The sequence below is a fragment of the Phlebotomus argentipes genome, unplaced genomic scaffold (assembly GCF_947086385.1).
Source record: "Phlebotomus argentipes unplaced genomic scaffold, Phlebotomus argentipes genome assembly contig_15, whole genome shotgun sequence".
Lineage (NCBI taxonomy): Eukaryota > Metazoa > Arthropoda > Insecta > Diptera > Psychodidae > Phlebotomus > Phlebotomus argentipes.
This window is the reverse complement of record NW_026776181.1, coordinates 7,458,004-7,473,371: the sequence shown is the minus strand read 5'-3', so window position 1 is coordinate 7,473,371 and position 15,368 is coordinate 7,458,004. Positions and strand designations below refer to the sequence as shown.

General features: G+C 45.9%; 4 protein-coding genes across 4 annotated transcripts; 2 read left to right on the top strand and 2 right to left on the bottom strand.

Annotated features, from left to right (window-relative positions):
• Nucleotides 1-438: 438 nt before the first annotated feature.
• LOC132262102 (SWI/SNF-related matrix-associated actin-dependent regulator of chromatin subfamily A-like protein 1) lies at nucleotides 439-2,749 on the top strand. The gene is made up of 3 exons (XM_059761240.1): nucleotides 439-1,668; nucleotides 1,725-2,311; nucleotides 2,378-2,749. The coding sequence occupies exons 1-3, from the start codon at nucleotides 531-533 to the stop codon at nucleotides 2,723-2,725; spliced, it is 2,073 nt and encodes a 690-aa protein (XP_059617223.1). The 5' UTR covers nucleotides 439-530; the 3' UTR covers nucleotides 2,726-2,749.
• A 432-nt stretch (nucleotides 2,750-3,181) lies between these two features.
• LOC132262104 (mitochondrial carrier protein Rim2) lies at nucleotides 3,182-10,044 on the bottom strand. The gene is made up of 7 exons (XM_059761241.1): nucleotides 9,238-10,044; nucleotides 6,120-6,339; nucleotides 5,988-6,055; nucleotides 4,615-4,746; nucleotides 4,274-4,547; nucleotides 3,873-4,090; nucleotides 3,182-3,323 (listed from the first exon to the last, which is right to left on the bottom strand). Exons 1-7 carry the CDS (start codon nucleotides 9,288-9,290, stop codon nucleotides 3,182-3,184), a joined length of 1,107 nt encoding a protein of 368 aa, XP_059617224.1. The 5' UTR covers nucleotides 9,291-10,044.
• A 71-nt stretch (nucleotides 10,045-10,115) lies between these two features.
• LOC132263517 (complex I assembly factor ACAD9, mitochondrial) lies at nucleotides 10,116-12,206 on the top strand. The gene has a single exon (XM_059763310.1). The coding sequence runs from the start codon at nucleotides 10,175-10,177 to the stop codon at nucleotides 12,146-12,148; it is 1,974 nt and encodes a 657-aa protein (XP_059619293.1). The 5' UTR covers nucleotides 10,116-10,174; the 3' UTR covers nucleotides 12,149-12,206.
• Nucleotides 12,190-14,675, bottom strand: LOC132263518 (BTB/POZ domain-containing protein 9). The gene is made up of 4 exons (XM_059763311.1): nucleotides 14,503-14,675; nucleotides 13,428-14,426; nucleotides 12,535-13,119; nucleotides 12,190-12,478 (listed from the first exon to the last, which is right to left on the bottom strand). Exons 1-4 carry the CDS (start codon nucleotides 14,548-14,550, stop codon nucleotides 12,305-12,307), a joined length of 1,806 nt encoding a protein of 601 aa, XP_059619294.1. The 5' UTR covers nucleotides 14,551-14,675; the 3' UTR covers nucleotides 12,190-12,304.
• Nucleotides 14,676-15,368: the final 693 nt, after the last annotated feature.

The following is a 15,368-nucleotide window of genomic DNA, read 5'->3' as shown; positions in this document are numbered from 1 at the left end:
CTTTTTTCCTTCTTCTTCATCGCGGTGGAAAACTGTGTATGGGCATTTCGACATGCTGCTTTTGTGATGTGTTTGTCTCGACGCTTTTTTATGTGCGCACAAACTTGAGGAAAATCATTTCGTGTTATCAATTTTAGCGAAGAATTTTCATTCCCATTCACGTCTATTTGCTCGCGTTGATGTGATAAAAAGGACTCGCTGTCGCCTCAGCAACTGACAATAATGTATCAAGTGCCAGTGTTTTATGGGCGTCATGAGTTAATTGCTGCATTTTGGTGTCGTCAATCGAATTAATTGCCATTGAAAGTGGGAGAAAAATGTGGGGAATTGTGGCATGAGGGCGGCGGTTATTGTTCAAATAGTCCGGGAATTAATAGCATGATAGTGCCGACTGGCGCCAATTGCATGATAGTACGATTGAGGTTATTTTCTGTGCCATCAACAAGTCTTGTCGTGTTTTGTTGTGAAATAGCGGGGAAATTCAGTGGTTATTTCTCTAATTTTCCAGTGAAATCTGAGAAATATACGCCATGGCGTGTTCTCCGGAGCAAATTGCACTCAAGCGGCAACAGGCTCTTGAGAGATTGAGGGCGAATCAAGTAAAAAACACAGAGGCGAACACTTCGACAGCAACCATCACTTCAGGGCAGTTTTACGGGTCTGGCCAAAGTTCTCCGGCGATGCATCAGCAGAAAACCCTCCCGGGGAAGGTGGACAATAAGATAAAGCCACAACCATTGAAGGACAATCGCATCTTCTCGCAGCCTTATGCGAACAGAGGCAAGGCGAGTGATGTGGAAAAGAAGGAGCCCAAAGTATGGCCCGGGGCGCTTGCGAAGACAGTCTGCAAGTGCGCTCTGGTGTCCGAGGAGAGATTTGGCGTGACTCTGAGTAATTTCGACCAGGCTGTGAACGATGCTATGAAGATGATCGCCTCGAGGAGCTTCAATCAGGAGCAGAAAGTGTGGTCGTTCCTCCTGAAGGACTACAAGAACTTCTTGAAGGCGATGGAACCGCTCGCACATAAGGTGACTGTGGAACATCTGCCGCCATTCATTCTGAAGCTCTTTTCTGGACAAAAAGAATCGACGGATATGAGGATGGACATGTCCTTTCTGAGCAGCATAGAACCGAAGTTGGCCGACGCACTGATGGACTTCCAGAAGGAAGGCGTTCGTTTCGCCATTGAGAAGCAGGGACGATGTATTATTGCGGACGAAATGGGCCTGGGAAAGACTTATCAGGCACTCGCCGTGGCGGACTTCTATCGCGATGACTGGCCAGTGTTGATCTGCACCACGGCGATCACAAGAGACGCGTGGGCGGCAAAAGTGAGGGAACTGTTGCCTCGAGTGCCTGTGCACAAGATCGCTGTGCTAGATTCCGCCCAAAGCCTCATCACGGATGCGTCTATCATCATCAGTAGCTATGCCATGATGGACAAGTGCATGGCAAAGATCCAGAGCAAGAAGTGTGGAATTTTGATCATGGATGAATCGCATTCACTGAAGAACAACAAGACTAAATGCGCTGCGGCGGCGCTGAATTTTGTCAAGAAGGCCCGCCGGGTGATTATGCTCACGGGAACGCCGGCGCTGTCGCGTCCCAGCGAACTCTTCACGCAGCTCCAGATGTGCGACAGTTCATTCTTCAGCTTTAAAGAATACTGTAAGTGTTCAGCATGCTATTCCAACTCCTCATCTCTGATGCCTTTCTTCTTTCAGCCAAGCGATATTGCGACGGACACGAAGGTAAATTCGCTTGGGATTCCAGTGGCAAATCTAATCTGACGGAATTGAATCTTCTGCTGAGCCGCAAATTCATGATCCGTCGTACCAAAAATGAGGTGATGGATGACATGACGGAGAAGAGGCGCGAGGTGGTGATTCTGGACAAGGATCTGGTGAGCTCAAGAAAGGAGTTTGGAAGTCTCTTGGACAAGTACTCCCAGAGCTCAGGAAAGCAGCAGAGAGAGATCCTCCTCACCTTCTACTCAGAAACCGCTGTTGCCAAAGTGAAGGCCGTCTGTTCGTACGTGAAGAGCGTGATGAAGGAGAAGAAGAAGGTCGTGATCTTCGCCTACCATCACGTCATGTTGGACGGACTGTCTGAGTGCCTGCGAGACTTCAAAATCGACTTCATCCGAATCGACGGGGAGACGAAGGCAGAACTCAGAAGTTCGATGGTGAACATGTTCCAGACAAAGCCACACTATCGCGTTGCTTTGCTGAGTCTTAAGGCCTGCAATGCCGGAATCACTCTCACCGCCGCTCAGCTGGTTTTATTTGCTGAGCTCTACTGGAATCCCAGCGTGAGTATAAATAAACAATAGCCTGTGTTGCCCAGAGTTTCATGGTTTGACTGACAATCGTTTCAGACTCTGGCGCAGGGCGAGAGTCGCGCCCATCGCATTGGACAGGACGAGAACGTGGTGGTGCGCTATTTGCTGGCCAAGGGAACAGCCGACGACATCATCTGGAACATGATTCAGAAGAAGCAAACTGTCCTCAATGACGCTGGCGTGGGCTGTGATGATTTCTCCGAAGTGGCGTCGTGCACTGAAGTGTCTTCTTTGGTGAAGATCAGCAAATTCTTCCCCAAAACCCCAGCGAAGGAAGCCCAGACGCCGCAAGTCGGCTCGTCGAAGGCGCCCGTAGAAGCCTGTGATGACTTGAAAAAGCTCCTTGATGAGGACGATGATATACTTGCTGACATGGATTTCTGAATTAATACAGCGAAGTTATTCCATTTTTTTTTTCATTCACTGTATTTAAACTTCTCTCATCTGATTTCATGCCATTCTCATGTTTACCATAACAATATATTAATAAAAAGGAATAGAAGTTTCATATTGTCACTTCTTTTTTTCTTGCGCTATGACAGATTTTTCTCTGTTCTCTATGTAACATTCTAAGGCAAAAATAAACAGTAAAATATAATTTCACTTAGATTCTATGATCACAAGATCAACTAGTATTTAGTAGATGTGCTGCGTAATTTTCTCACTCGCTTCTGTTTAATTGTTTTTCGTGCTTGCGCGATGACATTTAATTCTGTCTCTTATTTTTGTACATTTGCGAAGGAGTTTCGCCGACTACAGTCAAGAGTAAATTAATCATGGAACACTAGAAGGATGCACTAGAAGAGTTGCTCAAGCAAGATATATCTCAGCCGTCACAGTTCAGGACTTGTTGGCCAGGCGTTTGTCGTTGCCGTAGAATTCGCTGTTGAAGTGGCGCGTCAGCAGGTAAACCACCCCCTCGTAGGTGGTCATCATGATGGCTGTGTTTGGAATTTGTCGCACCAGCTGAGTTGCCAGACCCCTGAGAGAGACACAAATGACAATTTAATCACGCTGTGAGAACATTTCTTATGCAATTTGCTTAGAATGCGCCACGGCAATTGCATTATTCTTAATGATTGTTTACACAGTTTTGTCAAGTCTATAAATAACTCTCTGCGCTCTTCCCAAGCATTGTCAAGTCATTTTATGGTCAATTTCTCACTTTTCCCACTGATTTTTCCCCATCGGGCATTCTCAAGGGCAAATACAAAGTGGCCGAGGCCCCGAATTGGATCATCTCTAATCGCGCTTTCGTGCAGTCAAGCAACCATGATGAATATTCATTTTAATGAGAGAAAGAGAGCAAATCACTCTTATCGCACGTTAACATTTCGAGGAGTGACGCAGGCGAAAAAGGTGAAGGAAAGTTTTAGCATTTCAGCCAAGTTGTCTCAATTTATAAATTGACGATTGTGTGTTTCATCATTTCCATTTCCCAAAAACAACAAATAAAGTCGTGTGATTTTTGCCAAAAAAAATTGTACACAACGTTTAAAGCATTTGCGCATAAAGAGAGTCGGATTCTTACCTGTAAATCCCTCGCCTGCCTTCCTCTCGCCACACCGTGGCCAGTGTTTGCCAGAAGGAGCGATACTTTGTGCCCTCCTCGCGTAGTCTCGTCCTCGCCACCTCATGCGGATACGCCACGCACGAGGCGATCGTCTTGGAGATGGCACCAGCCAGCATGAACTCCACAAAGTCCCTGGATGTCTTGGCCTCAGTCGGATGTGCGGTTCTCAGTTCAATCTACAATGTAGAGAAGAAGAAGCAATTAGAAGTTTCCTTCATTTCTTTCCCAATTTAATCATTAGAATTGAAGGTAAAATCAGTTAAAGAACACTCAAAAGTCCTTCAAGTTTCTCCAAGAAGTCAACAAATTCTTCCACAATATCTAAGAAACACTAAATGATTGAGTGAAAATTGTCTCACCAATTTCCTCTTGAGCGCTTCATAGATCACAAAGTGTATAACAGTCTCTGAGATGCCAAAATAGCTGGCCGTGATGCCTTTGTAGAAGCCACGGAAGCCGGATTGCTTATATATTTGGTAGACGCACTTTCGGACAGTCATCTGATCCTTGGACGCGTGATCCAACTGCAGGCGGGTCTTCACGAACCAGATGGGATTTGTCGCCGACGATGCCACGAAGCCAGCACACGAGGCACTCAGAATGTGAACAATCGGCGAGTCTGGCGGGATGATTCTGCATGAAAGTCAACCACATTAGTTCACTTATTGAGCTTCTCAGCCTCCCAATTCTCATCACTCACCCATCTCTGTTGAGGAAGCCCTTCGTCTGTGAGTACGCACAGAAGTAGATGGCCCTGGATGGAGCGACACCCACGATATTTGGCCCCAAGCCCTTGAAGAGCGCCCGCGGACCCTCTGTCTGGATAATGTGTCTGAAAAGATGGAGAAGAGGTCAGCAAAGGGTGCAAAGAAGGCACGAAAGTGTGCTTGTGTGTGTGTTCTTGTGAAATATATACTGTAGCAAATTAATATAAAATGAGACGTGAGAGAAAATGCGACGACTTTTTGCAGCCACAACAAATCATACCAGAGACACAAAAGAAGGGGAATGAGGATGAAAGCATGCAAATCGCCGGGTCGAATTCCTCCATCTCGCGCTGATCAACACGTCTCTCCACGCCTTCCCTTGAAAGACAAGTCCGTCTTGAGCGAGAGAAACAACATCATTTTGTGTGGGGCAGAGAAGTTGATTAAATAGCAAAACAGTCCGTTTTTATCATGTCTTCTACACCTCTTGGCCAAGGTTCACACAAGTGTGATTCAATTTTCGAACATTACAAATAGCAAAAAAGTATAAACTCAATCGCACACACGCTAAAGAACACTTTGGGAAGATTCCATCGCGTTATCATCGCTAAATTGTGACGATTGTGCTGTAAGAACGCATATTGTAAAGCACATTTCCACTGAAATGCCTAATTAGAAAGTTTGTTTACAAACACCAGCAGCAAAAACATGCTTCGGGGGAAATTGTCACAAAAATCCCCCTTTCAATTTTCACTGAATCAGGTCTCCCCGTCTATTTCACAGCTAATCTCTTGCCCACAGAATTCAATGTGAAAATGATTAGTATTGTTCGATGAAAAAGCCACAATCGGTCAAATGGTCGCGGAAGAACCTCGGAAATGTGCCCTCCAAAAAAAAGCTAATAAAACACAGAGTGTTATAATGAAAATGTCCCCATCAGAAAGGCGAAAAAAAAACAATTACACTCTTATTTAAAGAGATGAAATGGAAGATTTTGGAGAACGCAAAAAGAGATCTCACACTGCATCTTTCACACCTCACTTGGCGTGTGAGAACACTTTTTCACAATTATCACATCGAATGACTCCTTCCACGAATAATCACAATCAATTAGCGATTGCGTGATGAATTCCCAGATCGCCAAATTTGACCGTTTCACTGGTTGAAAGACGTTTCAATTGCTTTTGCAAATAATCTCCCCCTCTTATCGCTATTATCGGGGCGCCTTTTTTCTCGCAAATGCTCCAGAATTCAGAAGACAAACAGAAAGCAACATTGTAATAAATGTCAAATAGAAAAATGAAGACAATGTAGCGGCAAAAAAAGAAACATTGACGAAAGGATGATGAAATTTGCGTAAACTCACTTGAGACACTGCATAATACTCATTGATTTTGCTGACGATGAGATTCCACACGATGAAATTGCGATGATCTGCAAAGAGGAAGGCATTTGTGTGATTATCTTCAATTGATCTCAATTGGCGAGACGCTCTCACTTGTGGCCTCTTCCTGAGGATCGTTGTGCAGAGTCGCCGCCTCTGTTCGGGTCGCAGGAGAGCATCTGTGGCGCTGCTGGAGCCGCCCGATGTGCCGGATCCGCCGCCGGGCAGTTCAGGCACTCGCGGTCCGGTGGAGAGGAAGGCAGACGAGCTCTGGAGACGCGTCTTCACCACCTCCAGCGGACATGTGGCGACAGCACCCACCGTTCCGGCCACCCTGCAAGTCAGAAACAAAGATCTCATCAGCCTGAGCTTCTAGCTAAAGGAAATACAGCATGAGATTAAAGGCCCCAAAAAAAGCCTCCACTTCTAGCATGAATCAATGATAAGCCGGGGCGTTTTTTACGTGTGTACGCGCGCTCTCGAGTATAGTCACTTCGTCAGTGAGATGATCACTTGGTGTCCACGTGCTTTCCTACGTTTTTTACGGTTCTTTCGCAGTGGAATTTTTCCTTGTGCGCGCACCCAAAGACACCCGTGTCTCATTGCGTAAAATTGTCACTCTGTCCCGCAACCACAAGTCAATAACATCAAATCGGGGGCATTTTTTCCCATCTCCCGGCGAAAGGGTCACAGAGAGAGAGAGAGAGTGAGGCAATGTAGTATCCCATGTGGGATCACACAGAGTTCACCATTATCCGGATTTTCACTGTGGTATAAACATTGAGAGTTACGAGAGTTGGGCGGAGGGATTCTCGAGCGACAAGATTGTAAGGCACACAGAATAAATCACACTCCGCCAACCAGTTCATGCCGGTTCGCGACTGATAACTACGTTGGCAATAATCACTTTTATTAAAACACACTCGACAGAAATAGAAATAAAGTAGGAGAAAAAAGATGCGATATGCGCAAGAGAGAGAAAGATCACGTCGGATACATTGGTTCTTTGTTTTTCTGCTCCCAATACTTTAGCCACATTTTTATACTCACCCCAGAGAGAGTGTGGAAAAGCGTTGAATGAAAAACTATGGAGCCGTTTGGCAAGATATAGAAATATCATATGATTGATAGGTTTAAATATATCAGTCAACGTGTTTTTGTCAACACATGGGCGGGGCTTCTAAGTGGGTGTGGCCAGATTTTTCTAGCGAACTTGTGCACTAGTCAAATCCGAAAGCACTTAAGTGTGAATTCAATAAATGTCGTTCAAAAATAAACATTAAGCAGTGTTTGTATTTAGCAAGTAATTACTCAAATGATCAGAACCGGAAATTATTCCTAGTCTTAACCAGATTTCTGACTCCCAAATCGAAAAATCTGGTAAAATCCATCGCTACTCATGTTTTCATTCACATTTATTGTTTCTTTCGAATTTTACGACCTTATTATTCGTTATTGCGCCGATCATTGCCACTCTGCAATCAAGCACTTAATGCTCTTCCCATCAATCCTTTCTCTGGTTCATCTCGCGGGTCCAGAGAGCAGACATGCTGAATGTCACAACCCTCGATCGCGATCGTTCATGTGATCTTTACCCGGCCAAAGAGAGCGTTCCAGTTGTTTCCGGATCGAGAAGAGATTCATCATTATTAAACCGCTTCTATCGCGCCACTGTAATTTCACTGTTTACATTACAAACCGACACAAGAAAGGCAAAATGATGTAAACAACCAATTCGCGCGAACGATAGCGCCGAAAAAAAAATCAGCGAGGTCAGTCAGAGGAAAAGAAGCATCCACACAGCATTTGGGTGAAATATTCTATAGTCACCATCCAGAATCAACCCAAAAGTCAATCCAGATCGGTTTAAACTGGTCCACACGATGCCCAAACACACAAAAGTCACCCAGATTTCGCGATTAATCCCGTCATTTCTATCGTCACTCTGATTTTTATTTTGCACAGCAAAAAAAGAAACTCAATGGAATTTTTCACTCAAGCACACACAAATACACGTTTAGAAAAATTTTTGTACAAAGGCAAATTCAAATCTCTCGCACTCTGTTTTTCCTCTGTCCGCTGACTTTTTGTGCCGCTAAAGGTTTGGCTGCGAGATCAAAACTCAGCTCAACCAGAAAGTGGTGTGTTGCAGAAAAAAACACACACCATTGGATAGGCACAAAATCTTTTGCGTCAATTGACGGGCTCTTTGAAAAAATATATTTTCCTGTGGAAAATTTTCCCCTGCACAGCGCGCTTAATCATTGTGCTTCCCAAGAAAATCAAGAGCAAAATAAAAATATTGATGTAATCATTGCGATGCGGATTGTTTTGAAGGTGGCGTGAATTTGTTGCAAAATTTATGCGCGCAAGTTGAACGGCCCACAAATTCTAAACTTTGCCAGAATAAAGCGTGAGTTTGTGTGTGTTTTTTTTTCTGTGAAATGAGGAAAGAGGCAGAATGTTGACTTTCCAAATATTTTGGAAAAGAAAAATATGGCATAGAAAACTCAAGAGTCTCTATTCTATAGATAAGGAAGAAAATTTAATTTTTCTACGCTTTTACCCGAGCATTTTGCAGCTCTGAATTTATGACTTCTCTTGAGATGATTTACCCCTAAAGCGGCCTCATTTTCCGTATTTTCTTCTGACATAATCTGCTTGGCACTGAATATTAATACTCGGGCAGATGTTCCCATGAAATGGATTCCCAATCTCTCTCTGCAAATATTCACGAAACTCTCTCTTTCTCCCTCTCGCGATTCAATCGCGATTGATGAATAACATTATAACAACTACAAATGTCGAGAGGCCTCTTATAAATAAGTGACTTGTGGCTATTTTGGACCCGGTCAGAGTCTTCTAATCCTCAAGACAATCCCGCCAATCTATCGATAATCGCATGTGGCCTTGATTGGCGAAATTTGGCGCACTTTTTTCCACCACTATCGCGGGTAATCATTGAGAAATTGCGCACCTCCGCGGCGGGAACGGTGCATTTGGAGGTCGCATGGCTACGATAGGACAATAGAGAGACTTTGGGCGACACACAATCTCAGGCCTAATTATCGCTTCAGACACACGACACGAATTTCACGATAAAAACCTCTCCTCGCACGGAGTCTTGGTGGCGGAGGAGTTCGGAAATTGGGTCAATAGAAGAGTAGGAAGCGAGAAGCGATGGAAAATTTGGCACTGAGGTCTAAATAAAAAAAGAAATACGACTCCTCACCCTCCGGCCGTAAGGTGGATGAGCGTGTCCCTCTGCGTCCCTCGCTGTGCCATTGTCCTGGCCGGGGATTCCTGTCGCTTGTTGCTTTCTTGTTCGAAGGGATTCTTTGGCACAGTTCTCACACCACTCTTCACATTTAGTTGTGTGTCTGTGGGCTATTTATAGAAAGTGCAATTTCACAAGATCCCACCACTCATCCGTGGTGTTGCGGCTTCGCTCTCTGGGCGAGTTCAATGAGCAATTCTCCTGCCCAGCGCCGGGATGATGTGTTAAAAATTGGCAGATTCGCAATTTACCAACTCTCTTCCTCCACTGGCTGTCTATTAATATCTTGTTTATTTGGTATTTTTCAACCGAGAGACGTGTAGAGTCAAAAATATACGCTTTTTTTCCCCACTCTGACACGAGGAATTCAGTCACTCTGGCCAGCTCCTGAGGGAGCGCCTCCACACGGGCGCCTGCTTATGCAAGAGTCCCACTGCGTTATGTCACTAAGTCCACACTTTCTCCCCCTTCACACATGCACGCGCCCCACTAACTGTCCCAGAACTGCCTCAAGTAGTCCCCGAGAAGCCTCCGAAATCCTGTTTGACTGGAGAGTCGAAATCCACTACGCAGTTCTTCAGCCGCACGGAAAACCACTCAAAACTTGACTATTCCTCTTCACCTCGCGTCTATCACCATCAATTGCTCGTACTACTGATTTTGTACTACGCTCTGGTCGTAATTTAGCACCTCATGCACTGCGTGGCTCTGAGTAAATTGAAATGTTTTGCCAGCGCGATCGCAACGATGAATTCTGCGGCGACATTGGAATGACACTGGATGGCTATGACGTCACACCGGCGACAGATGCCCTCTGTCGGCAATTTCACCCTGACATCCGGACAGTGAGTCTCGCGTGTGGGCAGTTTTTCTCGTTTTTACCCGGTGAACGATGATTACAGCCAGTAGAAGTGTTATCAGGCGATTCCTGACCCATCCCCCGTCCACCTGGATCAGTGTCGCCAGTGTGCAGACACAGCCGCAGACCTCACAGACCACATCAGCGACGCCGCCTGAGGAGAATGTTTCCGGAAAGAGGGAAGTCACCAGGGAGGACTCAAAATCTCCTGGAATGAGAATAATCAGCACCAAAATAGAGAACAGACTGCCCAAGAGGGAGCCGCTGATGAAGAACATGTTCATGTGTCGTGTTGACACGGATTTACTGGTGTATCCTGAAGTCTTTAATTATCAAGACCATCCGGAAATGATGGAAAAAGTGACTCCCATTCAGAGAGCCTTTGATGGATTTGAAGATCTCTCCAGGATAGATCCTGAGGGTGTAATTCCGGACAGTGTATGGAGAAAAATTGAGAGTTTGGGACTTTTTGGACTAAACATACCACAACATTTCAACGGTTTGGGATATATTGTCACCGATTCTCTCCTTGCCTTGGAATCCCTGGCATCAGAACCTGCTCTCATGGCTGCTTTGGGAGTGCATCATCAAGTAGCCGAGGCAATACTGAAGTTTGGAACGGAAGAGCAGAAGCAAACCTACCTTCCTCGCCTGGCGACCGGAGAACTCGTGGCAAGTGTGGCTTTGAATGAGTGTAAAGATGCAGTAACTGGCTTCTTCAACACAAACGCTACTATCAATCACGACAAGACTGTCTGGACGATCTCTGGTGAGAAGTCATTCGTCGTGAATGGCAGAAAAGCCAATCTGCTGCTGGTCTTTGCCGATGTCGAGAGCGTCAGCTACAAGGGCGCTAAAGATGAAAACACCACCATTTTCCTGGTGGAAACAGATCGAAATGGCGTGGAGAAAAGCCTTGAGGCACAGCAGACTCTGGGATTCCGTGGCGCTGAGGGTATTTCTGTGAAATTCAACAATGTTGAAGTCCCATCGAGGAATATCTTGGGCGAGATCGCATCGGGCATTAAGGTTGGCGAGGAAGTTTTCAAACTGATGCGTCTGCAAAGCAGTCTCTCGTCCGTTGGCATTCTCAAGAAGCTCCTCAAGGAAAATGCTCAGTTCTGCGTTGACCGAAAGCAGGGTGACAAGAGCATGACTGAGATGGAGATGATGAAGAATCGCTTCTCTAAGATTCTCTGTGACACTTTTGCCATTGAGAGCATGATCTACTTCACCGCTGGCCTCATCGATATCTACGATGGACAGGATGTGGAGCTGGAGTGCAGCATTTTGAAGAACTTCTCCAATATGGCACTCAATCGAACCATCAATGTGATCCTCGGTCATCGAGACTTCTTGGCTTTAACTCCTGGCCACGTGACTGAGCGCTTCCTGCGTGATGCCCTGCAGTTCCAGACACACGGAGAAATTATGGACAGCGTTAAATGTCTCATGGCACTCACGGGACTTCAGTTTCTGGGAAAGGAAATGTACGAACACATAAAGAAGGTGAGGAATCCTCTCTTCAATCCCGGCTTCATCATGAAGCGCCTCTTCACCGGTCAGTCTTTTGAAAGCCCCAAGAAGTTCGCCAATCTGGAGCACTATCTGCACTTGTCCGCGAAGCCCGGCACCGACGCTCTGGAGCTTTGCATCGTACGACTGCATCTCATGTCTGAATACCTCCTCAACCGCCACGGCACGGAGATCTTCCGCCACCACAATGATCTCTTTCAGCTCAGCGAAGTGGCATCTCTCTGCTTCGCCATGTTCTGCTCCGTGGCCAGAGCCTCCAGGTCGTACTGCATTGGTCTTCGGTACGCAGAGAATGAGATGCAATTGGCCAACGTGTTCTGCGGTCACGCCAGCGAGAGGATCAATCAGATTGCCCTGAGCATACAAGAGAGCGAGATGGTGTCCATGAATGACACGCACCAGATTCTGGGCAAACAGCTGTTCAAGACCAAGGGCTACTTTCCTGAGCATCCACTCACGCGGAACTTCTAGATGAAAATACATTTTGTAAAAAATAACTAAGTAAATTCAAATAGAATTAACAAAAATATCTGCTTCGCATAAGCACAATAATCAAAAAAGTCACAAATTCAGAGTACCAACAAAATACTTGTGGATGGAAATAAGGGAAAAAATCTCATGTTCATCTCAGATCCTGCGTTGTGCCGCATCCGCGGATGGAGATGCCGCCTCAGGGCTCATGTCAGCTTGTGATGTTTGTGTGGAGGAACTCTGCTGAGGGTTCGTAATCTCACCCTCTTTCAGTGCCCTTAGATAAGCTGGCTTTTGCGATGGACACTCAAAGTGAACGCAGTGGAAGATCTGCAAAGACACTCGGATTATGATCACGAAGACGGCTTTCTCCAGGCCAATCTCACCTCATTATTGGTGTTGTACGTTCCCACGATCTTTATGAACACCACCGGACGCGGTGGAAACGTGAAGTGCTGCCAGGATCTCACCGGCTCCCCCCTCTTGTCCACCACGAGCTCCCAGTTCTTTCTGTTCGTGGACGTCTCAATGAAAAAGCAGTAGTTGCGATCGTCCAAGTCCCACAGCAGCAGCCTCAGAGATCCAATGTAGTAGGGCTGTCCCAGCTGCACCAGGATCATTCCACTCACGAGCTGATGGCACGTGAAACCGTAGTCCCAGTCGTAGTTTGTCACATCCCCATTGAGAAGCACATTGCGAGTGCGACTCACGCCGTCCACAACGATCGCGCTCATCTCCAGCGTCGCCACATTGTTCACGGGCGCCACGATGCCATTGTGGAGCGGAGGAACATTAGCCGTGTACATCGCCTCCAGAGAGACCACGTGGAACACCTTATTGACCGTGTTGTGAGTGCCCACCAGGCGGATGTAGCGCACAGCGCGCGCGGGGAAGTAGAGATACTGCCAGGAGCGGCAATTGTACTCGCGATGGTCAATCACACGCTCCCAATATTGCTGGTTCACGCTCACCTGCAAGGGACAAACGCGCATTTTCCGCTCAATGACTGTGAAATCAGGCTATTTTCCACCCTTCGGCTCCGCTCCAATTCATGCGTTGTAATTTTAGAGAGGCAAATATTTTGAAGGACTAATTTTAGCTTGAATTTCTGGTTACAGTTCAATTCTGGAACTGACAGAGGAAATCATGATGCAGAATTGAGAAATAAACTGAAAGGTTCAACGACTCAGGACGTGTAGATAAAAGGACATTTTCAAGCTGGTTCGCAAGTGAATCTCTGCTTCTGTAAGTTGATTTGCTATAGACTTTTACAACTCACCTCGATATAGTAGCAGTAAGAGCGGACATCCTTGTCCCAGAGAAGAATCTTGATGTGGTTGATGATGCTGATACTGCCCAGCTCCACCACGATGCCCTGATCATTGGATTCGCTGATCGTGTGCCTCGTGTAGCCGCGCTCCATGTCATACGAATCCGTGTCTCCGTCCAGCAAGGAAGATCGCAACTCGCCCTGAATTGTGCGCGAATCGAACTTGAGCGAGGCGACATTCTCTTCTGGCCACAGAGCGCCTCGGTAAGGCAGAGATTTGCTCGTGATTTTCTTCTCTATCGCGTCCAAGAGGCGATCCGAGTCGATGATGTTGGATGGACGCACCACGGTCAGGAGCTGCTTGATCTCCATCAGTGGCAGACGCACGTGAGACACGACCAGATCAATGTTGGAGTCTGGATTAGCGGCACACCACTCACGCACGGCCAGGAAGATTGACACCTCGGGCGCCGAGAAGGAGTCACGCTGCAGTAGTCCAATGAGAGATTCCTCGGACAGACTCTTGAAGGACTCGTGCTTGAGAATTTCGTTTGTGTTGCGCTCCAGGAACGTGTGGCAAACAGACATGAGATTCTCAAAGGCATATAGACGAGCTGCATCCAACACGGCACAAACATTGTCCAGCGACAGCACCTGCCTGAGGTAGCTCGAGATGGCGGTCTCCAGCTCCGAGAAGCCATACTGATTGGCCAGCCCAAGTGTGTCCAGCACGTCCTCTTCCCGCATCTGCGCCAGCGACATTTGACCCGAGTAGATGTAGCGCAGCAATGCCCGGAAAGCCTCCAGGGGCACCTTCAACACTATCTCACTCTGCGAAGACTCCGACATGCCCCCATAGAGCATCGCCCGGAAGTATTCGCTCCTGGCCGCCAGGATGACGCGATGCGCCGGCAATTTCGCGCCGTCCACCACAAAGGTCACGTCCGAGTAGTCCTGATTCATGCACAGTAGTGCCATTTCCTCGGAAAAGCGGCCTGTGAGCTCAATCTGAGGGGAAAACCGGGAAAACAAAGCGACATTTGTAGCTGGGGCGCAGCGCAGTGAAAAAAGGCCGTTTTCTCACCTCTTCCCAGGGATTTGGGTCAGCCATATCGTGACTATTGCTGCTCATTGGCACCCACTGCCGATTCCCTGTCGAAATGTATCTCAAAACCCACTAAATCCCGTGAAAATCGGGGAAAATACGCGGGAAGCAAATATTTTTCACTCGGGAACTGTCAAAACACTGTATTCAACTTTCATACACTCTTTGAAGGTGGCGCTGATGAGCGGATAAGAGAAAATTCTCTGACTCCTTCAAATGCGTCAGTTTGATCCCTCATACTGTTTCGTTGTAAAGTCGCTGAAAAGCCAGAGGTAAAAACAAGAATTTCTCCAAATGTAGATATTTTATTTGTATTGAATGTCTCATCCAATCAATTTTCCCAAGAAAAAACACCACAATTCCTCCTCATCCAACTGATAATAGCTTTTTGCCAAAGAGACACTGTATTTTGGTGTTGTACACTTAACAAATTTCTTGTGTATTGTGTGTATGTTAAATTCTGCAATAAACATTAAAGATATACTTTCTCATGTTTTCTTCTTCACAATATTATTTCTCTTTTCCCTCAATTTATATAAATTAATTATACACATTTATTTACAGTTAATAAATTATAATTAAAAATTCGTTGGTTTATTGTAGAAATTTATCATCTCAACATCTTTTTTTCCGTTTTTCAAGTGTTGTGTGTGATTTTTTGTCTACATTTACAGTTTTAAAAATAACAAATAAGAAAAAAAAACATCGTGAATTAGAAGATAGCAAAAAGAGAAGTTTTTTTTGTTGCATTTTCACCTTTTTCCCTTTTCTCTCTACATAATTTAAAAATTCATTGGAATGTTGCGTAGCTGATTTCGTGCTTTTTCTGTTTTTTTTGGTAAAAA